At 35.2% G+C, this 23,612-nt stretch overlaps 3 protein-coding genes and 1 long non-coding RNA gene across 4 annotated transcripts; 2 read left to right on the forward strand and 2 right to left on the reverse strand.

The window, feature by feature from the left end:
* Positions 1–3,831: 3,831 nt before the first annotated feature.
* Positions 3,832–5,265, forward strand: LOC125577812. The gene is made up of 2 exons (XR_007316208.1): positions 3,832–4,589; positions 4,851–5,265. It is a non-coding gene; the product is annotated as an uncharacterized LOC125577812 (long non-coding RNA).
* Positions 5,266–5,478: 213 nt separating this feature from the next.
* LOC111199872 (syntaxin-31-like) lies at positions 5,479–7,905 on the reverse strand. Its single transcript, XM_022690474.2, has 2 exons — positions 7,258–7,905; positions 5,479–6,754 (listed from the first exon to the last, which is right to left on the reverse strand). The coding sequence occupies exons 1-2, from the start codon at positions 7,552–7,554 to the stop codon at positions 6,500–6,502; spliced, it is 552 nt and encodes a 183-aa protein (XP_022546195.1). The 5' UTR covers positions 7,555–7,905; the 3' UTR covers positions 5,479–6,499.
* Positions 7,906–14,061: 6,156 nt separating this feature from the next.
* Positions 14,062–16,768, forward strand: LOC125577814 (lysine-specific histone demethylase 1 homolog 2-like). Its single transcript, XM_048739719.1, has 2 exons — positions 14,062–15,839; positions 15,922–16,768. The coding sequence occupies exons 1-2, from the start codon at positions 14,321–14,323 to the stop codon at positions 16,599–16,601; spliced, it is 2,199 nt and encodes a 732-aa protein (XP_048595676.1). The 5' UTR covers positions 14,062–14,320; the 3' UTR covers positions 16,602–16,768.
* A 306-nt stretch (positions 16,769–17,074) lies between these two features.
* LOC106351035 (casein kinase 1-like protein HD16) lies at positions 17,075–21,498 on the reverse strand. The gene is made up of 17 exons (XM_048739726.1): positions 21,423–21,498; positions 20,933–21,391; positions 20,449–20,577; positions 20,286–20,359; positions 20,127–20,196; positions 19,986–20,041; positions 19,767–19,838; positions 19,524–19,618; positions 19,377–19,443; positions 19,171–19,300; positions 18,871–19,089; positions 18,653–18,795; positions 18,130–18,304; positions 17,946–18,036; positions 17,693–17,850; positions 17,421–17,609; positions 17,075–17,334 (listed from the first exon to the last, which is right to left on the reverse strand). The coding sequence occupies exons 2-17, from the start codon at positions 21,257–21,259 to the stop codon at positions 17,275–17,277; spliced, it is 2,055 nt and encodes a 684-aa protein (XP_048595683.1). The 5' UTR covers positions 21,260–21,391; positions 21,423–21,498; the 3' UTR covers positions 17,075–17,274.
* Positions 21,499–23,612: the final 2,114 nt, after the last annotated feature.

Below are 23,612 nucleotides of genomic sequence, written 5' to 3' on the forward strand. Positions count from 1 at the left end.
TCTCATCGATATTGTTTTTTTTCTCGTGTGAATAAAATAACTCATATATCTGGAACATACAAAAAAAAAATAACACATCAAATTTTTGTAACTCAGAAAAAGAAAAAAAATGTAACTCATATCTTTTACTCTGAAATAGCCACACATTTTCTTTGTAACGCGATATGCCTTCTCGTCCCATAACATGCAAATTATCCAGTAGATTTTCATTGATCCTACCGACAAGGTTGCCGTGGCATCATATCGTGCCACATTAATGGTGGACCCTATATTTTCTTGCTTGCATGTCATCCTAATCCCTCTCGTTTGTTCATCAACCATTCAGATATCAGAGTAAAATACAATTCGGATGAGAGTGCTGAGTCTCAAAACTTGTTTTTTTTGCTACGTATATAAAAGATAAAAAGGATTTTTTTTCGTTCCTTTCATTGATAGTTCTTTTTGAGATTCTAGTTTCTTTTTTTTTACATTCGACATTATGTAATGTCCAGTCTCGTAAAAGGATCATCATTCTTTGTATTCTTATGTAGTAAATAAACATATATGTGTATTTGAAAGAAGTGAGCATTTTAAAATATGATATGTCAAAAAGAAAAGATGTGTCGAGAAAGTGAAGAAGAAGAAACGAGACCGTTCATATATGAAGATAAGATAAGGCAATCACCGAAAAAGGAAAGCAAGAGCTAGCCAAAACAATCTACATATTAATTAATCCATCGAAATAAATGTATCCTCTCAAAATTTATAGGAACCTCTCCTTGCTATATATGGATAAGCTTAATGTGTTTATTTACTCGAGATTCTGTTTGTGAAAGCTACGTAGCTATATTATATGTACGAGTGTGTGACGTTCAAATTTGGAGATTGTTCTGCAAAAGTCTAATTACGAATAATATTTTATGCACTATAACAGATAACAGATATGTTCGTCGATAATTTAACAGCAAACCTGCCTGCAATGGGCAATCACAAAAAGATGATTTACGCTTTCGTAAGTATTGCAACGTTATATTAACGTATGTAAGCGTATTAGATCAAGAACATAAGAAATTTCAGTGATCGTATTGGAATCCTCCTTTAGTATAATTATCAATATAAGATGCAACATGATGCAAAACTGTCCCTGGGAAAACATATATGATTAATTATTAAATATGTCATTTATCGATAAAATATAAATATCTTTGCAAGTAGTGGTGGTAACCTATGAGCTCATAATACAGTCAGAACAATGTGGAATTCAATTGGTTAACAGTAACCTGTATATGTAGACTATAATTAATTGGATTTTAGAAAAGAAACTGGAATTCCTTGTGATTAACTTATTAGTGGCAAAATAATTTCATTCACGTTCTAATCATCAAGAGCACACGTGATTTTTACATGATACGTTGACCTATGGAATGTAAAAACTAATAATAAATGGTTAACTCCCAAGTAATGGATCTGTGCGGGAGAGACTTATGAGTCCATATATTTAGAATTATCCTTTTGAACTACGTACTGCGTATTTCAATGATCTAACGTACCATAGTTGGAATTGGATCAGACACAAGTCCATGGGTTTTCTAATGAATATGAAGATAGATATTAACTGATTCAAAACAAGTATTTGCGTTTAATGTTTCTACTTGGATTACATGAGTCCATGTATAGATCAAACGTGATGTACATGTTGAAAACATGACAAACTGACAAAAAAGGTTTACAGGTGCAATCAATTCTTAAAGATTGTCAAGTATAATCTCTCAGTACTAAGATAAACGATTACAGCATTTTTATAGTTGACTATAGACTATAATAATGAAGATTTAAAGACAACATCTCTGATTTAAATCTACATTAACACAAGTACAGCAGAAACATGGCCTACTTCGCGTTAGCTTCTCTCTTTCTGGAGCTATATTATTATATACAGCCACACAGTACAGGTTTTGCAAGATCCGCCGTAAGATCCGGAACCAAAAAAGTCAAACCGGTGCAGTACTAAATATTCTGTTTATCCACGCGCTACAAGCCACACGTGAAAGGTAGTTTAATGAACAAGAAGAGATAAGCAGAAACTCGGACGCGGAATTGTTGTTGTCGTCGCATACTCGCAATTAGAGCATTTCCAATGGTGCTTCATTTTCACTTTTTGCTTTATTTTTTACTTTATTGGTATTTTATTTTTTTCTTCATTTCTTTAAATTTTGAAGAATTGAACAATATTTCTTCAAATTTGAAGAAATACTGTTCAGTTCTTCATTTTTTTAAGATGAACTCTTTTATTTACAAACAAATCCTTAATTTTTATTTATTGTCATTTTTTACTTAAACAAATTAAAAATGTTAATGCCATCCAATTAATTTCAAATTTTACATTATTACTTTTATCGAATTGAATGTTAGTAACGAAAAATATGAAATTATTGATTTCTAAGAATTTTATGTTCGATTTAAGAGAATTTAGAATAAAATAAGCTCATTTTTTTATTTTAAAATACATATAAGAGATATATGTATTTAGTGCTTTTTATAAAATCTTTTGCTTATTTATTTATGTTATGTGTAATAATTGTATTATATAATAAATAGTAATTGGTCGAATTAATGTTAAAACAATACAGATGGCTAAAATTAGTAAATTTGATAAAGTATAAGGTGTTTTTAATAATTAATTATAAAGTGGTGGTAAAATATATTTAGAATATTCCATTTTGAACAAAAATATGAAGCAAACCATGAGAGAGCATGTTGCTTCGTTTTTTGAAAATTTTTAAATTTTAAAGAAAAAAAATGAAGTTAACAGTTGGAGATGTTCTTAACGGGTTTGGTCTATGTTTGTTTATTTACTAGGTGTTTTGTCCGCACATGCGGATATGATCGTTTTACTAATAGTTAGTAATATATTTATTATGATTTAAACATCATGATATCTTATTCTTTATATTTTTTATCATTTTAGATCTCTTCGATTTTTATTTTGATCTACGTCCTCTTAACACAAAGGAAAGCTATAAAACTATGAAACCGTAAGAGCATAATTACATATCAAATATTCCACCCAATAAAGTAAAGTAAGAATATGAACTTTTGGTCTCTCTTAATCTACTTTGTATTTTTGAACCATAAACATGAATTAACTTACCAAAAAAACATTAAACACACAAAATCTAAATACGAACAAAATAAATAAAAAGTAAAATAAAAACTAAAGTTCGATGATAATTCTGAAGATTAAAAAACACGAATTGAGATAATGACAATATTTCATTGGTTTACTTGATCAATATATACATTGATTTATTTTAATATTTCATAAGTTTACTTTTAATAAAAGAAACAACATATAATGATAGTTTTATTATTAAAGTTAATTTATGGTTAATTATATAATGATAAATCTAATTATTCATTAAAAATATATTTACTTTTGGCCGTTTTAAAAACTAAACCATTAAAGACATGTTCATAACATGATTACATAGGCAATTCTCTAAATTTAATATCAAAGCATATTTTTCTTATATCTTAAACAGTAATAAAATATACACGTAAAATAACTACTGAAATAATTTAGAATACCTAATTCTAAATTCTAAATTCCATGTAACAAGACCGATTTGATCCTAGTATTTCAGACTCAAAGAAAGAAGAAAAACATAGAACTTCAACTATAAAAAACAAATATCAAAAGTACATAAATATAGATGTTAAAAACTATAATCGAGACAACTTGGAATGAATGAGAAAATTAAAACTATAGAGTTTAAAACATCTTACATCATATGAAAATAAAAATTGGTCATAACTTTTTAAAAATAATTATACTTGTAATTCCAAGGGGAAATTTTACTTTTACACTTTGTTTGATACCATAATTCAACTTTACCATCACTCTAGAGACATTTTCATAAATACCTAAATCATTAATGGCCAAATGACTAAACTAACCTTTTTCAATTTATCTCTGATTTTTCCAATCTCGTCTTCTTCGTCAAGCTTCGGTGCCATCTTCATCGAGTCTCGCCGTCGCCGTATTCAAGAGGCGGCGCTGCTGCTCCTTCCTCCTGAACAGTGTTCTCTCTCCTCTTATCTCTCAGCTCCGATGAATTCTCCCTCCAGCTCCCGCGATGACGCGTCTTCAGCAAATCCCGATGGTGTCCTTCCTGCTTTCTTCTTCTGCACCGACGACTCAGACAGCTCAGCTCAACCATGGCGTTCACCTAAGTTTGAAGAATCCCTCAGTTGCACGTGGTAATTCTCTTGGTTTGATGTCTCCAGACCCTCCCGAACCACCAGATCCGCCGGATTTGGGATCTGTCATGGTGGAATCAAATCTTGTGACAGTCTCCTTTGAGTATGATCTTTCATCTTCTATGTATGGCCTTGATTTGCTTTAGGTTACAATGGGGATGGACTTGAGGGTTGTTCCGGCAGAGGAGTGGTGGGAAGAATGAGGGAGAGATTCTAGCCTCGATGGTGAAAGTGACCTAGGCCTTATGGTTACGGATTTTCTCGAGATGGGAGGTGGTGGAAGCGGTGGTGACCTAGGCCTTATGGTTACGGATTTTCCGGATCCTTCTTACCTTTCCGATAAGATTCAGGTACCTTAGGGTGATTTGGTTGGTTTTATTGGTGTTAGTATACGAATTGGGATCGTTTAGTTGATGAGGTTCCTTATGATCATGTTGAAGGGTAGAGGATAGCAAGGAAATGGTAGACTGGATAATATTTTGTAGTGCTTGGACATATGGTTTAGTATGATGCCTTTAGCTTGCTATAGATTGTTGGTTCTTGATTATTGAAGGAAATATCCAAATATATGCCTTATGATGCTGATTATAATGTTTTCCTTGCCATTTCAGAATAAACGTACAGCAAAGAACATCATTGATTTTGTCATCTGTACATAGTTGCTAATCACATTCCAATGGATAGCACTTGCCTAGAGAATTGTTTCCAGTGTGCTCTCTTCTGATGCTTATAATGTTCTTGCAACTTCACACCCCTTTGTGGCTGAGGATTTCCTCACAATTTCAAGGCTCATCAAAATGGTGTATGATCACCTTTGTAGCCAAGTTTCTTGCTGCTCTTTATGCCTTTATTACTGCAGCATGTTCGGGTAGCAGTTCACCGAGTGTCTCCTCTGATTCCCGTGGCTTCATCTCACCAATTAGCATTTTGTGATGTTTCAATTTTAAGTTGCTTAAGTGTTTTGTTTGCCTTTATCTGTGTTTATGTTATCTGCTTAGCCTTTGATGCAACAGTTTCCTTCTGTCATTTTGGCTGTGTTATTATGTTTGCTAAACAATGTCTCCATTGATAGAGCTTGAGTTTTATTTATAAAATTTGGTTTGATCAAAAAGAGAACGAGTATATCTGGAAAGCTTTCTAAATTTCTTATTAAAGTATAATTCATTTATAACAGTTTATAAAGACAGTCTATAAGGATATGTATAAAATAACTTGAACTTAGTTTTCTACAAGGCTTTATAAGGATTATATAAATAATTTATAAATGTTTGTAAATCATTTATGAAAATTTATAAATCTTTATAAATACTTATAAAATATTTATAAGGGTTTATAAAATATTTATGAATATATATAAACTATTTATAAAGGTTTATAAATCAGTTATAAGAATATATAAAAATATTTATAAGGTGTTATAAAATATTTATAAGGATTTGTAGAAAACTTTTGTCTAAATTATTAACTAGTTTTAAGGGATTATAATTCATTTATGAGAATGTATTAAAACTTTTTATAAGGGTCTATAAATCATTTATAAGAATATTTAAAATTGTTGAAAGAGAAAAAAAGAATATTTAAAATTATTTATAAGCGTTTATAAAATCAGTTACCAGGATTTGAAGAATTTCAAAAGGTAATTCATATATGAAGGCTCTTAAAACATTTTATAAAGGCTAATAAATCATTTATAAGGGTTTGTGAAATTTTTTTGCAAAATTATAAACTTGCTTATAAGAGATAATAAAACATCTATAAGAATATATATATAAGTTATGGGTCTAAATGAGGAATATGGAATTAAAGGGAATAATCATTTATGAACCATTTATAAATTTTATAATAGCTTATAAAACATTGTATCAACCATCTATAAAGTTTATAAAACACATAAATATTTATATAACTATTTATAAAGGTTTATAAAACTATTTAAAATGGTTTATAAAACTATTTACAAGAACTTATAAGCTACTTATAAGAGTTTATACATTTATTTATAAGTGTTTATAAATTAATTTACAAGTTTTATAAATCTATTTATAAGAGTTTATAAATCTATTTATAAGGGTTTATTCCAAAGATTATAAGAATTTAATAATCTTGATAACACAATTTATAAGAGTTTATAAATAAATTTATAAATCAGTTAGAAGAGTTTATAGATCATTTATAAATTCTTACAAAGATTATAAGTAAATCTTTATAAAAGTATTTATAAAGTTTCTCAATTTGCAGATGGCAAATCTTGTTGGTTATGTCATTGGACCATCACAGTAGGAACATCTTGATCAAACTGCTTTGTAGCTCCCATAAGTCTGGTTTTCAAGTCATCACAAACAGCTCTGTAGTGACCAAATTTGTCATGTGAATAGCTCCCATCAGCGATCTCCATGTTCTGAAGGGTCTGCAGATCAGAGAGAGCCATCTTCAGCCCCGTGATATATTCCTGATCAACACTGTTAGCTCCCGTATATAGACAGCCGGTGATTGAAAATGGACGATTCTTTTGCCACTGTGATAACCAGCTAATGTCAGAAGTAAGACTAACTTCAGTTGCAATCACAACAATGTATTCTAGAATCATTGCAAGCTTCTTCCCTTACAAGATAGTTCTCAAAAACTGTCTCAGTTTTGGTAGAAATCAAACAAATCCTTTTTTGTTTTTTTGGTCAAAGAAATCAAACAGATCCTAAAGATTATTTCCACTACAATTCATCAACAGCTATTAGAAACAATGTTTTCAGGAATCATTGCAAGTTTCATTCATTGCAAGACAGCTATTAGAAACAATGTCTCAATCTCATTAGATCCAAACATCCTAAAGCCTAATTCTACTGCGATTCAACAAAAGTTTCAATTGCAGTCACTACAATGTCTCTGGCATCATTTCCATCTTCATTCATTACAAGGCAGATATAAGAAACGATCTCTCAATCTCGTAAGAATCGAAACATATCCTAAAGACTAATTACACTATTCGAAGAATGAAAGAATAAATCAAAGTCTGAACCATACATTTAGAGAGCCTCGCGGTCTTCTGAGACGTTTTGTGAATATGTATACTGATCTGAGAAGCCTTCTTGTTGAATTCAGATCTTGAAGATGCAGGTGGTGCCGTTTGGAGGATACATGATAACCTTCAGCTTGATGGACGGATGGGATCACTCTGATCTTCTTGAACGTTGGGAGAGTGAATGTAGCGAGACAAAAAAAGAGAAAGAGAGAAAGAACGAACTTTTTCGGTGAGAGACTGATGTGAAGAGGTATGGTTTCAATAGATGTGAAGTCCTCTTCTTCCTCGCTAATCTCCATGACTATCGCTCTCTCAGTCTTGCTCAGAGTCTCACACAGTGTTGTCGAAGAAGCACCATTTTGACGGCTGTTTAAATAAAATTCTGGTTGTTATCTCGCCGAATTCGCTGGAGGTAACCAGAGTTCGCCGGGGATCGCCGAGTTCACGGTAGATCACCAAGTTTTCTGGAAATTGTGGAGTTCGCCGCAGATCGGCGAATCATCGTGACAGAGATTAGGAAGAAAAATAGATATAGGTTAAATCTATGAAATGAAGGGTATAATGGTACTTTAGCCATTAAAATTTTAATGGTAAATTTGAAAAGTGTAAAGTTGAAAAGTGGTATTATGAAAGTGGTATTAGTGGCAATTCCCCAAGCTAAAAGCTATTTCATGAAATTCACTGCCATGAAAACGAATCAACCAAAGAAGTGAAAAGAGACGAGACGAGAAGAAGAAGACAACAACCGTTTAGAGGGGAAAATGATATTACCAGAAGAAGCATTGGTTTTTGCCAATTGATTTCCTCTGTCTTCACTCTTCAAGCTTCTTTCTCCTTTCACAATCAAATCACGGCTTACACAGAACACACAATACTAGAGAGAATGCAGATTAAATCCAATTGCTTTTGCTTGCTGGAGATACAAACAAGAAATAATTTTATTTTTTGTTTGTTAAGACAGCTTTTTATTTGGGGTTTTCCTTGTCTAGGCTAAAAGCTAGTCTCTCTAGGTTCTACTTATGTTTGTTATGTCTCTCTCTAGTAATAACAAAATTACTATCTTTATAGTCCTTCTAATTATGAACATCTCTTTTTTTTTTTTCCCTCAAGATTTGTTATATTAATAAAAGGGCCAAGCCCAAGATTCTCAGAAACCAACAAAAACCACAAAGGACCATTGGGCTACAAACAAGAAGGCCAAAACCCGAAAACACTAAGACGGGCTTAAGGCCCAATAACCAAACCCAGCAACTCGTAGACCCAAGAGAGAATCGGATGTCGGCCCGACTTCCATCGCGACCCGCAACATCTCCTCCTCCTCGACTACCACCGGAGAATCATCCACCGATTCACCGATCCACACCCAAGCTCTTTAACTCCTCACCTTCTTCACCGCGACCGCCAAACCTCCCAGGCGCGCCTAATCATGGAGAGAATCAATCGTGACCGAGATCTCATCCGCCAAAGTTCAAAACAAGGACCAAGGAGGGGCTTCGCACAAACATCGACCTTTCCACCGGATAGCTTCCATCGTCCTCTGACGAGAGCTCATCCAACAAACCCGAACCAACTTAACTTAACTAGAGAACGACCCAACAAAAGAAAGAAACTAAACCCTAAAATGGAGCCAGGGGACCAGAAGCCGGCAACAATGGAGCTGTAAGAGCCTCCACGTTCCGGAAGCTTAGCCGACGCCACAGAGCTGAAGGAGCCTCCACAACCCGGGAACTTTAACGGCGATGCAAGAGCTGTGGAAGCCTCTACAACCCGGAACAGAAACGACGCTGAACAAGGAGATCTGACTGACCTACCTCCTCGCCGCGAATCCAGGGGAAGAAGAGTTGCAGAGAACCGAAGTCAAAACCCTAACCCAGATCCGCGCGCATGTCGGAGAGAATCACCAGATCGAAACAACCACACGAAGACATAAGCGGAAGAACAAAGAAGGGAACCAACGGCGCCGGTACGCGCTCGGACGCGCCACCGGACGCCGTGGCTACCTTGCACCCTTTCTCTCTCCTTTCTCTCTCCTACTAATTGAAGCTCTAATTATGAACATCTCTCTCTCTCTCTGCTTATTTACTTATATTGTCTCTCTTTTCCAATGCTTGCTCACCTTTTTCATGATTTCACAAAAAAATAGAATATGTTTGTCTTTTAAAGTTAGATAATCTATTATAATAATCTGATCAAATTTGAAATTTTGAATGATTTCAGCTAAAAGTTTTAAGAAACCCAAACATTGATTATTGATATCCAATTCTACTAGTTACCTTTAAATACACTTATTCTTAGTTTTACTAGTTCCTGTTTGGGTACAGTGCTGCATTAGGAGAATGGATTTCTAGCATTATCAATAAATAAATACTAATCTCAAACTAAAACAAATCATAAAATGTAGAATTTGAAACTTCGCTAATAATATGATTTTCTACTTTATTAATTCAACTGGTTAGATGATGCTTCTTCTTATTCAATTTGGTTAGAGATATTATTTAAGTCTTTCAAAATGTCATAAGAGACCGTTGTATTTGGTCTGTTACAGAATTGGTCCCAATTAGTTTAGCCTTTTGGGAAGTCTTTAGATCTTTATTGGTCCCAATTTGAATGAAAGGCTTACAATCTCAAAAGTAAAAAAAAAAACTCAAATTCTGTAAATGAAAATAAATAAAGCTTCTTTTATGTGGGGTTTAGTCATAAACTAATCCCCAACAGAAATATTTCCAAAACATGTTTTACAGACCATCTCCAATGTATTTCTCTATTTTTACCTCTAAAATAGAGGAACTCTATAATAGAGATGGGTTTTACTCCAATGTATTTCTCTAAAATAGAGATCTCTATATATAGAGCAAAATATAGAGGAATGCTATTTTTCCCCTATAAATAGAGGAAAAAATAGCAATCTCTATTTTAGAGGCAAAAATAGAGATGGATTGGAGTGATTTTGCCTCTAAATGCTATTATAGAGGTAGAAATAAAGGTGGGTTGGAGATGCTCTTATAGAGATTTATCTAGTTATATATAAAAACAAAAAAAAAAGCCAAAAGTTGAAAACATCACTAGAAAGGGTCCATTAAAAAACAGTTTCGCTACCATTTATATATACTCAAGATATTGATACGAAAATCTGTTACTGGTAACATGAATTTGAGATTGCTTAATTCGAAAATTGCTTGAACTTGAAGATACTTATTTTGGTTCTATATATATCCCTTTTCTCCTTTATCAGAAGAAGTTAGTATAGTACTACATAATATACATATAACAACTCTTTAGTTTGAATTTAAATTTTTGTAGCCCTGTGAGTTGTGATCATGTCTTTAGATCTCCTTAATACCCTCACGATGACAAACAAAACCTCGGAAAGGTCACACAGCCGACACTCTAATTAAAATTTCGAAAGTTTCATTAGAAAAATATATAATTAATTACGTTGATCATAAGGTACAATAGTACATCATTATAAACAAACCGTTCAAAACTAAACGAAGCAAATTTTTTTATTTGACAAAAAGTACTAAACAAGTTCCTTAAAAAAGAAGAACCGTGATTGACTTTGCATGAATTCAAAATAAAGGAGGAATAAATCGGATCGGGTTAACTAGACAATAAGCAAGTTAATTAACACTTTATACTATTGTGTAAGCCACAAAATAAAGAGGAAGTGGACCAAATGGTCCAGCTTATGTGTAAGTATAGAACAGAGCACAATCACAGGTAGTTCAGGGCTCGGGTGTCATGTAGTAAACCATCGTGGGTCCGTCCAAGCCACACCATCCCTCTAATCATTATCTCTCTAATTTCATTATTTTCCTTCTTACAAAATTTTCAAATAAATTAAAAAAAATCTTCAGATCATGTGGTCCTCTACTATAACATAAAACTTCCACTACGCATGATCCCACGATATCTCTAGAAATGAATTATAATTCATCATTCTAATGATTTGTGGGTGGGAACATGTTAGATACCTTTTTGGACTCCAAATGCTTTCGAGAAGATATTTCAGTGTTCAGTTTCTTGTTTGAATCTGATTAATCTTTTATTAGCTGAGAGGATTAGTTTTGTATCGTCCATGCTTTTTTATGTATGTCCCAGAGACGTCCTTTGACGTTAGCTCTATCACCGTCACGGGACATCATCAACGGCTGCCAATGCCGTCATTGCTTCAATCAGTGTCCTCCTGTCACACTGCCACCCACATATTAACTACTATATATTATAATATTTCTTTTTTTTTATCAACAACTATTGTGGGTTATTGTATAATACTATTTCTCGTGAATTAAGAATTCTTTTTTTTTTGTTCAACTAATTAAGAACTCTTAAGAAGCAAAAATATAGTTATATCTACAAAAACTCACGTTTAGTGACTCCTTTTTAGCTCGGGTAGGTGCCGGCATGATGTATGCAAAGACAATTAACTTCACTAATCTCATGTTAATTAGTCTCTGGTGATTACTCAAAAATACTATAGTAAAATCATTTATGTTTTATAACGTCGTCTTTACGTAGTTTGAGGTTGGCTATATTTCAAGGACATTAATAGAGCCATCATGAACTCGCCTTCTTCTCAACTTCTTTTTGAATGCCATAGCATAAAGTATCGGAAGTTTGATCTCTGTGCGGTGATATTTTGTCTAATGGCATAGCGATTATTTTTAATATGGTTAAATCTGAAATAGAGTACATCGTGCGGGGCACTTTTGATTAAGAAATTGCATCACGTTTTCATAGGGCATTGTATAGTCGTAATCGTTACTATATTATACGTATACTTAATTAATCGGTCCTACAACAATGTTTAGAGGCAATGACCCTATATGTAATCGCTTAGCTCGTAACATATGACATATGTTATACCTCGAATTGTATGTGTTTTCACTTTTCATAATGACACTGATACAATGAATTGTCTCTGCCGTCATTAAAACCGTGTTTTTTGCTTCTTTTTCGAGTTACATGTTAGTTTTACTAGTGGGTTGTCCGAGGAAAAGATTGAATTAAATACATTTATTAGTATCATTTTGAGTAAAAACCAATAAATAAAAGTAGTGTAATTAGTATCATCTGAAAGACTGAAACAACAATTTATCATAGCAATATGGTTCAATCTGCGCCATTATACACACACAAATATTTTAACTGGCCAGATGTATAGATCATGATGTAAAACTACTGTAGGAATAATGAACATGGGGGTCCACTACATGCCATTTTCGAGCTATTACTTGCCGCAACTACATTTTCTTACCCATGCAGCTCGAAAGTATACAATTATTAGCAGGGTCATGAAAAAGGTATCTTATTCAACAATCATTACAAGTATATATTCAACTTCAGCACGGTATATAATAATTACACTTTATACAGGTACCGGCATAGACACACCTGATCCAATCATCATATAGGATCTATGCGTGTAGGCGCATGAACACACATGATTATAAATCCTATGTTCTAATCACAGTGACGGAGCTAGTTTTAACCATTGTTTTATTACACTTTAAAAAATCAGTTTTGTTACTTTCTGTATGGATAAGGTGTAAGATCTTTATATGTCTGATTGATCCCAGCATGTGGATCACAAAATAAATGACATGTGAGTAGAGAGATGTGGAAAGGCCATGTGAGATATATACAATATGAATCGGGGAGAAATGTCAATTTTTCCATAATGTGATGAAATAGAGAGATAATGACACTGTCCCTACGTTACATTAAATTCTCATGTCCACTTTACCTTCAACATTACACCACTTTGTGTATGGGCTGCTTTGGTTTCAATAGTGACATGTAACATATCTTCCTCTATCTCAATAAAGAGTATCTCAAAATTAAAACAAAATATGAAATTATGAAAGACAATGAAGAAAGGTTCTCATAAAATACTCATGAGATACTACAAAACATTTGTCATCTTTTAATTAGTTCAAATTCTATTTTAATCTTAAAATTTAATTATATAGTTAACTTAGTTAATACTATACTCTAATAACTAAAACTCTATTTTAAAATATTCATTTTTAATATCGGTCAAATCGTCAATTATATCATCATATAATATTTTATTGAGAAATTCCATATGATAGATCTTTTTAAGTTTTTGTAACAAAAAATAACTCTTAATGAAAAAAATGATCAATTTTTATTTTTGGGTTAACTAATATAGACTTAGGGTTTAGAGTTAAGGGGTGAAGTTTTAGAGATAGAGTTTCAAATTAAAAAAAAAATCAAAATCAAAAATCAAAATCAAAATTTTCAAAACAAAAAATGACTATTTTAATTATTATTTTTATTGAAGACTATTTTTGTGACAAAAACTTAAAAAAAAATCTATTTAAGAGAATTGATCATCTTTATTTCTATTATATATATATATATATATATATATAATAATCAATTATGTGTGATTTTAAACAACAATTTCATAGACAATACTTCTACGATATAGCTCTTTCCATGAGACTTGGATAGACATCCAATTTTACATGCAAGACATTTAATGATAGACATGTTCTTCCCATACATAACCATAACGATCGATGGTTATGTTTGCAATATTTTAAAATGTTCAATAAGTCTTTAGATCTTATAATCCGAAGAAATTGCATCTTCTGATATCAAACCTGTGTAGAAACCTTTAAACTTTAGCCACTTGGGTAAAGTGATTGATAAATTTCAAAATACTATATCCTTGTATATTATACCATCATCTACACAGCATCAATACCCTACGGATTATAGTATTTAAGTAATAACCCAATGGGCCTGCATGATTTTTATTTGTCTAAGGCCCATGTTTATGTAGACCCATAACTTTCTTTTTTTTCTGGAATCACTCCGACTAAAGGTTCGAGAATCGCGACGGAGCATCGGAGAAAGCGAATCCCTCCCGTTCTGCGAGATTTTACCGGCGGATTTCTCCGATCAACTCGGCCATCACGTGTTATACGGAAGCAATTAACTAATCAGAGGTAGACGAGACTCGATTGCGAAACAATGATGTGATTAGGGCTAACAGGTCTCAACGAAAACGAATAGCGAATAATCCACCGGAAAATGGACAATCCGTCGTCGGAAGGATCGGCTCCGAGGAGGACTTTACGGAGAAAAGCAGTCAGGAAGAACTACGACGAGAACGCGATGGACGAACCGATCGAAACCTCGAAGAAGAAGTTCAAAACGAAGCAGCAGCTGGAGAAAGAAACCGAGACGGAGGCGCTGATCGCCTTATCCGTCGGCTTCCCGATCGACGAGCTCCTCGAGGACGAGATCCGCGCCGGCGTGGTGAGGGAGTTAGGAGGGAAGGAGCAGAACGATTACATCGTCGTGAGAAACCATATAGTCGCGAGGTGGAGGAGTAACGTTAGGGTTTGGCTGCTTAAAGATCGGATTAGAGAGTCTGTTAGTAGTGAATGCGAGCATTTGATCTCCGCTGCTTATGAGTTTCTGTTGTATAATGGTTTCATTAACTTTGGGGTGTCTCCGTTGTTTAATGGATATGTTCCTGAAGATGGGAGTGAAGGTTCGGTGATTGTTGTCGGTGCTGGACTTGCTGGTTTGGCTGCTGCGAGGCAGCTTTTGTCTTTTGGGTTTAAAGTTGTTGTTTTGGAAGGTAGGAGTCGTCCTGGGGGGAGAGTTTATACTCAGAGGATGGGAGGGAAGGAGAGGTTTGCAGCTGTTGAGCTTGGTGGGAGTGTGATCACTGGTCTACATGCCAACCCGCTTGGAGTTCTTGCTAGGCAGCTTGCTATTCCTCTTCATAAGGTGAGGGATCATTGTCCTTTGTATAACTCGGAGGGAGAGGTTGTTGATAAGGCTGTTGACTCCAATGTTGAGTTTGGGTTTAATAAGCTGCTGGATAAGGTTGCTGAGGTGAGGGAGATGATGGGTGGGGCTGCTAATAAGGTTTCGTTGGGTGAGGTGTTGGAGACTCTTAGGGTGTTGTACGGTGTGGCTAAGGATTCGGAGGAGAGGAAGCTTTTTGACTGGCACCTTGCTAACTTGGAGTATGCTAACGCTGGCTGTCTTTCGAATCTTTCGGCTGCGTATTGGGATCAGGATGATCCGTACGAGATGGGTGGGGATCATTGTTTCCTTGCAGGTGGAAACTGGAGACTTATAAATGCATTAGCTGAAGGGTTACCTATTCTCTATGGGAAAAAGGTTGATGCTATCAGGTATGGAGACAGAGGAGTTGAAGTCGTTTCCGGCAGCCAGAGGTTTCAAGGAGACATGATTCTTTGCACTGTTCCGCTAGGGGTTTTGAAGAAAAGATGTATTAAGTTCGAGCCAGAGTTGCCTAGGAAAAAACAAGCAGCCATTGACAGGTTGGGCTTTGGTCTGCTGAACAAAGTTGCCATGCTGTTCCCGTCTGTGTTCTGGGGTGACGATTTGGACACGTTTGGATGCCTCAACGATAGTAGTATCGACCGAGGAGAGTTCTTTCTGTTCTATGCATACCATACAGTCTCTGGTGGCCCTGCTTTAGTTGCCTTAGTTGCTGGAGAAGCTGCTCAAAGATTTGAGTCCACAGAACCATCTACTTTACTTCACCGTGTTATGAAAAAACTCAGAGGTAGATAAAATATTTAATAACGTCATCAACCTCTTACTGCTAAGTGCTAACCAATAATATCATTTGACTGATATCTCCGCAGGCATATATGGTCCCAAAGGTGTTGTCGTGCCTGACCCAATACAGACGATTTGCACTAAATGGGGAAGTGATCCTTTCTCATATGGCTCATATTCACATGTAAGGGTTGGTTCATCAGGCGTGGACTACGACATTCTAGCAGAAAGTGTAAATAACCGACTATTCTTCGCTGGTGAGGCCACGACAAGGCAACATCCAGCAACAATGCATGGTGCCTACCTAAGCGGGTTAAGGGAAGCGTCTCGGATTCAACGCGTTGTGAATGTTTCTCGCGGTTACCCGAGGAAGCCTGTCCAGAGATACAGTGGAGTTAGTAACGATGTCCTTGAAGATCTGTTCAAAAGGCCCGACATTGCATCTGGACAGTTGTCGTTTGTCTTTAACCCATCAACCGACGATCCGAAATCACTTGGATTAGTCAGAGTTTGTTTTGACAGCTTTGAAGACGATCCAACCAATAATCATCTTCAGCTTTACAGTATTCTTTCATGGGAGCAAGCTCAGAAGCTTCAAGAATTGGGAGAGAGCAGTAATGAAAGCAAGTTGACGTATATGGTGAATACTCTCGGGTTAAAGCTGATGGGTGGCAATGCAGTACTAGACACATGTGGTGCATTGATCAGTGTGATAGCTAACGCACGCAAAGGCAGAAGCAGGACTCGTGTCGTTGCGAGGCAATAACACATTCTTCGGTTTCTTCACTAACCCCCACCATCACATGGTTTATACTTTGCCTTTGATTCGTTTGTCATTGTTGGACCTTTTTTTGAAACTGCGAAATGTATACAAACAATGAAATAGAGAATCAAATGTTTCCTGGCAAAATAGCAAAATTCTCTTTGAGTTTATACTTCGTCTTGAGTATGTTCTTTGACTTTATGGTACAGTAGTTAGCTTCTCTATCAAATCCAGTCTCAGTCGTTTATCGAAATTTGAGAAAATATGCAAGTGAATGGCCGATCTTCCAGAGGAATAGGTAGATGAGATCCTCTTCCTTTAACATCGCTTGAGAGTAGTGTGTTACTTGCAGAAAGTGCTTTGTTTTCCACGAGCATTCAAAGTTACCAGACGTTTTAACAATATTTATCGTTTTTATAACGTCTAAAGATTCTTCCCCAGCTGCATAACATAATGTAACTAAATTATTGTTATAATGATATGAAAAATATCTTTCTTTTGATATGCAATTAAATATCAATTTAAGAGGGAATGTGTATATAGATACACTTGGTGATTAATCACCACTTTTCTTCACCATTCAACTGAAAATAAAATAAGACACAACAAGAGTACGACTAAAAATTTAGAAACATATTTCTCTTCTCTCGTTCTTCAACAATTTTACTAATGCATTTTAAGATACGGTTCGGCCATAGCTTAGCGATGCAAGGTAGAGATTTTTCCCCCATTTTTCCTAAACAACAAAAGGTAAAAAAAAGCACAATTCATTAGAACTTAGTAGAATCTCATTAGATTTAAGTAAATCTCTACTCTATTCACCTTAACATGTGTGCTTGGGAACTGAGAGGTACGCAATGTCTCTTGTGTCTCATCCACCAGTCTACGCCGTGGGATGCTTAGAATTAGAGCAGCTTGATCAGTTGTTGCTGCTGTTGATGTAATTCTGAATCCACCATCCCAACGCCTGTGGACTCCTTCACTCGGATACAGAAAATCCAGTTCAACCACCTGCAAAGAGATATATATTGGAGAGTTTATAAAACTGAAGGAAGAGGAAGAAGAAAGGCATCTCATGAAGACAAAAGTCTAACCTGCTCACTGTAGCCAGAGTTGCGGGACATAACAACACCCCATCTGCTTCCAGCTGTTGCCATTGAGGTTACATGGAAGCCTTCTCTCCACTTCTTGTTTATCCACTTGAATGGGAATGAATCGCTTACTTTGTAAGACTGCTGTGTATACGCCGTGCCTTCAAAATCCCAATTTCAAAAACAAAACATAGAATAAGCCATAAATGGTTTTTCATGCTAAAGAGCTAGCACAATCGGACACTAGTGTATATACCTTTTGACATGACAACTAAGGAGCTTCCATTGGCTGCACCAGCAATAGAACTTATGTAGTAATTCTTCTCCCACTGTTCCATTATCCATTCCTGAGACAGAACAGAGTTTACACTCGCATAAGATCACCTCTCACAGAACACAAAAAGAATAAGCAAAACAGAGAAACACTGGAGTGGACCAACCTTATGCAAGAAGACAGGAGAGAGTTCGTAGACTTGGTTTGTGAAGCCAGTTCCAGCATCCATTATCAATGCCCAGAGATTCGAACATGATGATACACAGCTTATTAACAAACCATCTGCTATACCTCTCTCAATATGCTGTGCCAGCCTTATATCAGCCACATTGTAATGATACCTATTTGCACAATTTGATCGTTAGTCCAAAACTTTTCCACTGTAGACACACTGAACCGGTCTAGAATCAAACTCTATTTAACCAATAAGGTTACAAACTTTGACTTCTCATGAATTTTTTTGTATATTAAAGAATTTGTTCTTTAATTCATTATTAAATATTTTGAATGTATGAGCAATAACTTATTCTTATGGTATTTGAATTGATAATATATCTGTTTATAAATATGTTGTAAAATTATCAAAACACCTAGTTTAACCACTAAGTTAAAAACTTTGACTTCTCACTGGTGGCAGTGGACAGATCAAAAGACATTTACAGTTAACTGACGGTATAGTTATTAATTACCTCTGCTTCATTGGTTGCCTGGCATTGTAGATCGATATCCATTGTGTTGCAGGGACTCCAAGACGGACTTTTTTCCTAGGGGCATCTTCTTCTTCTTCCCCAGTGCTCAACCTACCTCGCTTCTGTCCAACTTGAAAAATGATCTACCACACAAAAAACAGACAAAAACGTCAAACGAAGTACTCCAAGGTGACTATATAACAGCATGAAAACGTCACCTTTTGAGCACCCTCTGTGTTTATAGGCCTAATAGCTGGATTCTCCCCCAAGAGATCTTGAAACAGAGAGACTAGCTTCCCATAGTTAGGTTCCTCGTCGAACTTCATATTCACCACGATCTCAAGAAACTGCTTGAAAGGAGGGGGGCAGAAACAACAAAGCATATCCGGGGATGTTGCCATCTTCTTTTTGCAAACGAGGAATGACTTGTTATCTCCCTGAGAATTGAGCAAGAGAAAAGGATTTAGCAGAGAGAGAAACATTATTCTACAAAACGAAAAAAGATAGTTCTGCAGTACCTGATATCCTTGCCATGGCAATCTACCTCGGTGAAGGAAGATCAGTGTGTACGCTAATGATTCGAGATCATCTCTTCTGCTAGCAGTTCTCCCTAAGTGAGCATGTGCACTTGCGTATCTAACTGTCCCCCTACGGATATTTATTCAAGAGATGAGTAAGAATGAATGTAAGAATAAGAATCAGGTAGCAGTTGGAAAATTATTACCTAAACATATCCGGACGTTGATCATATTCAACATGTTGTCCGCTACCACCTTCTCTCCACTTTGTTGCTGAAAAGTTAGTTAAACAAAAGGTGAGAAAGGTTAATAAACACCTAACAAAAATCACAGAGAGAATGAAATTAACCAACCTAGTCCCAAATCAACAAGAAACAGCTTTTTCTCTTGAGAAGTTGAAGGCTGGCCGAGTAAGAAATTTTCTGGCTTAACATCTCCATGTACATAACTGAAACCGAAGCAAACCATGACTTGTTAGGGTAGTTAACAAAAGATAAAACATAATAAATTAGAGGTGTAACTGCTCAAACAGATGTAAGAAGGAACCTTAGTCAACTTGGATAAATACAAAAACAGAAACAAAAAAATTTACAAACCCTTTTGCATGCATCTTTTCAAGGATGGACAGTGATTCAACTGCAATGCAAGCTACCATTTCTGAGGACATTCTGTTAAGAGAAAGGAAAAATAATCGTTAGGGCAGTCACATTTTCAATCAGTGATGGGTTTTTAATGCGGCATTTCCAAGAAATCAAACAAAATTAATTAATGAAAAAACTACATTAGCTTTTTTTCATTAATGAAGAGTTACTCACGCTTGCCCTGAAGTGTTCCATATATCCCATAAGCTCGGCCCAAGCATGTCCATAACCTGGAGGCCAAAAGAAGATCTACCATCAATGATAATGACAGGAGAAAATAAGAAAAGAGAGAAGTGAAAGGAGGAGATCCAGTACCATGATATAATAGTCTCCTTGCCTCCCTTTGAAATGTACTCTAGGGACTCCATGACTCCCACCCAAGGTGCTGTTCACATTAAAAAATAAAATGCTGAAAATCAGCTGAAGAGAAATTGTATAAAAATAGTAATAAAGCTGAGAGAATCGAACACCCACTTGTACACTTGCCACTCGTGTGGAGGACCATAGTTGCAACCCTTACTACTTCGATGCTCAAACTTCAGAGCAACCTATAACAGAAATTGGGGACGCTCGCTGTTAGCACAATTACGCTAATAACAGGATCGTTACAGTGACAATACACACTAAGTAACATTACCTCCAAAATGCTAGCTCCCGCACTACGATCATTACCACCACTAATACGACGCCCCACAAACACTTGCCCAAAACCACCCTTCCCCAGCTTCCTCTCAACCTTATACAGCGGTGACCCCCCAACTTGGACCTGATTAAAGAAACAGAATCATTATACATTACACCAAAGATATGCATCACAGTGTTTTAAAAATCGGTCTAGGCCCGCCTAATCAATAATTTCATATAAAGTACATAACTACCACCTAGGGATTTCTCGAATATTCTATGCATTTTAGTGTTCTAAAAATCGGTCTAGGCGGCGCCTATTCGCCTCCGACTAGTCAGCAAATCAGTCCTTAACGAAACTAAACTATTTTCTAGACCAATTTTTCGCCCGCCTAATCAATAATCTCATTTAAAGCGCGCATAACTACACGCCTAGCGATTATCATGTATGCATATATATGATAATCCAAACACCATAACCATATACAAAGTTTTACCCTTTCAGGGAAAGGAGCAGTGTTTCCTTCTTCCTCCTGAGCCGCCGCCGCCGCCGCCTTGTTAGAGCCGCCACTATCGTTACCAATCGCCATAACTATCTTCTCTTCTTCTTCTTCTTCTTCTTCAACCACTACTACTGCTACCTCTTTAATTGCCTTATCTTCCTCTTTCAACTTCCTCGCAGCTAATCTCGTCCTCGGCCTCTCCGTAACTCCAACAGCAGCAGCAACCGCCTTGTTCCTCCTCTGTTTCTTGTCCTGTTGATTCAGAGCTGGAGGCTCGGCGACACGGCCACGGCGGCGGGCTCCACGGCGAAGCTCAGGCATAGCTCAAACCCCATGCAATCGAGACGGGACGGAGAGAGTCGTCCGATCATTATAGTCCGATCGAAACGAGGGTCTGGATCATGTCGGATTTGGAAAGTGATTTTGGGGATTTTTAATTACAGATCTGTTTTTAGGTTTTGTTTTGGCCGATGAGAAGTGTTTTTTTGATTAGGTTTCTTCTTTCGGTTCTGTTGAGATGATGAAAGGAAAGAAAAGTTATGGATGGAAAAAAATTGGACCGAGGGGATTGAAACAGGCGGTATTTATGCCACGTCGGATATTACCTTTGTGAAGGAAACAAAATAAATTTCCTTTTTGTGTGTTTAAAATTATAACAATTAGATAAAGGAAAATAATAATAATGCGAGTAAAAAAATTTTTGTAGAAAAATAAAGTGAGTGAATAAACAAAATATCTATTATAACATTCTCAACTGTAACATTTTTGAATAATAGGATAACCGTTTGTTGCTAAAAAAACAACAACATTTTTGGAAACATTAATTTATCTATTATCATTTTAAGAAGTGTTTAGAGAAAAAAATTTTGTTTCAAAATAATTGATGTTCTCATTATTTTAGATAGAATTTAATATCATTTAAACTTTGTAACCAATTACAAAATACTGAATTTTTTTTATTGGTTTAGTTAATTTCATTTAATGATATTTTTATGTAACCAAGATAAATTGTATAGAAAGTTTGTATTTTTTTAATCCAAGTGCAAGAACTTTAAAAATCAATTAAAGTGATACATAAGGAGTATAACTTATGAAAATTATTATAGGATGGCACAAGAACCTGTAATTTTATTTGTTTTATAAAAAAGTTACGTTTTATTTGCATTAGCATGTGTTTGAGTCATGCTAAAGTTTTATGTAAATTTGTTTCGATTAATCTACATAGTTAATGATAAATTTGTTTCGATTAATCTCCACCGGCGGTCTTCTTAGACAACAAATTTTTTATGTTATGAGGTTTTGATTAGCTAGTGATTGGTCTAATCATTCTATTTGTGTAATAACTCACGAAGACAAATAATATAACCACGATTAATTGATGATTTTTTAAATTATTTAACACGGTTTATAGACCTTTGTGCCACTTATGTTGACCCAAACGGTCTGTTTCATGTAGAAACGACTTTTAAATTTATTTTGTTGATGGAATCAAACCATTACAATATTCAAATATTTACTAATTACGTTATATTTAGTTTTGTTGTAAAGACAATAACAACCCTCACAACAATCAGGCCACGGAACATGTCATTCAACAAACCCAAACAACAACATTCGTTGAATGCAAATGTTACTTAAGTAATGAAATTGCAATAAACAATACAACGCCCAGTTATACGACAGAAGAAAGGGCGGCGAGAATAAGGATGAACTTTGTCCTGCTTGTGGTAATTAATTTATGTGTACGATGATATTTTGTGCTTTGTTTAATAAGTGTATGTGTGCGTAGAAAGCGTGTGACGTTGTGAGTGTAATTTATCCTAGAAATAAAATTTGTTTGTTTATATTAGTGGTCGTTTGCTAGATGGAGGTCAGGTGGTTAGTTATGACGTTGTTAGTTACGTAGTTTGATAATTATCACTTGTATATAAACAGTAATTAGTATCTCTATCTTGAGCTTAATATTTATCCCATGGACTGTTGGACACTTGTGAATACGTTAGAGTCCCAATATCTTAGATTTGTTGGATTGTTTCTACCAATTGATGTACAATCGCTTCCACAGCCAGCTTTGTTGATTCCAATTTCCAACTAGAGTTATCTTTTTACTGGTGGCGAACATGAAAATCTAATATCTGCCAAAAGAAAAGTTGCAAATCAATATTTGTTATATATTAACAAAGTAAAAAATGTTTCTACACCATTATTGCGTTGTCCTATGATTTACCGTGAGGATATACTAATATTCTACAAAGTTTACAATACTATATAGTATAACACAATTGCCAAAAAATAGAGTAAATACTCCCATCATAACACTAACTCCAATACCAACTTCATGAAACACAATTGATAAATAACTGTTTCTTGGACCAAATCCAATTGGTTCTCCTAGACTCATCCTACTATAAGAAGGCAACTATATACATTACCGCATGGGAGTAAACTGAAAACAAAAATAAGAGCTTTTGTTAAAAAGTTAGCTAAGTTAGCTTGGCGAATCATCACGGTGCCAGAGAGTCTGTTTGCAAGAATTTTAGTGGCGAAATATTGTAAAAACAGGAGTTTCCTAGAGATTGAACCAACACAAAATTGTTCTCATGGGTGGAGAAGCATTCTCTATGGGCGAGATCTGTTAAGAGAGAATTTGGGGAAATCTATAGGAAATGGCCAA

The sequence above is a fragment of the Brassica napus genome, chromosome A1 (genome assembly GCF_020379485.1).
Source record: "Brassica napus cultivar Da-Ae chromosome A1, Da-Ae, whole genome shotgun sequence".
Classification (NCBI taxonomy): domain Eukaryota; kingdom Viridiplantae; phylum Streptophyta; class Magnoliopsida; order Brassicales; family Brassicaceae; genus Brassica; species Brassica napus.

What these genes read in the sequence shown, in the direction of transcription:
- LOC125577814 (XM_048739719.1), top strand. Translation starts at nt 14,321, where the DNA reads ATGGACAATCCGTCGTCGGAAGGATCGGCTCCGAGGAGGACTTTACGG. An exon ending in TGTTATGAAAAAACTCAGAG is followed by an intron (nt 15,840 to 15,921) that starts GTAGATAAAATA and finishes ATATCTCCGCAG; the next exon opens with GCATATATGGTCCCAAAGGT.
- LOC106351035 (XM_048739726.1), bottom strand. Translation starts at nt 21,259, where the DNA reads ATGCCTGAGCTTCGCCGTGGAGCCCGCCGCCGTGGCCGTGTCGCCGAG. An exon ending in TCTTGTTGATTTGGGACTAG is followed by an intron (nt 19,444 to 19,523) that starts GTTGGTTAATTT and finishes CTAACTTTTCAG; the next exon opens with CAACAAAGTGGAGAGAAGGT. An exon ending in ACACAGAGGGTGCTCAAAAG is followed by an intron (nt 18,796 to 18,870) that starts GTGACGTTTTCA and finishes TTTGTGTGGTAG; the next exon opens with ATCATTTTTCAAGTTGGACA.
- LOC111199872 (XM_022690474.2), bottom strand. Translation starts at nt 7,554, where the DNA reads ATGGAGATTAGCGAGGAAGAAGAGGACTTCACATCTATTGAAACCATA. An exon ending in GACCGCGAGGCTCTCTAAAT is followed by an intron (nt 6,755 to 7,257) that starts GTATGGTTCAGA and finishes TGGTTATCACAG; the next exon opens with TGGCAAAAGAATCGTCCATT.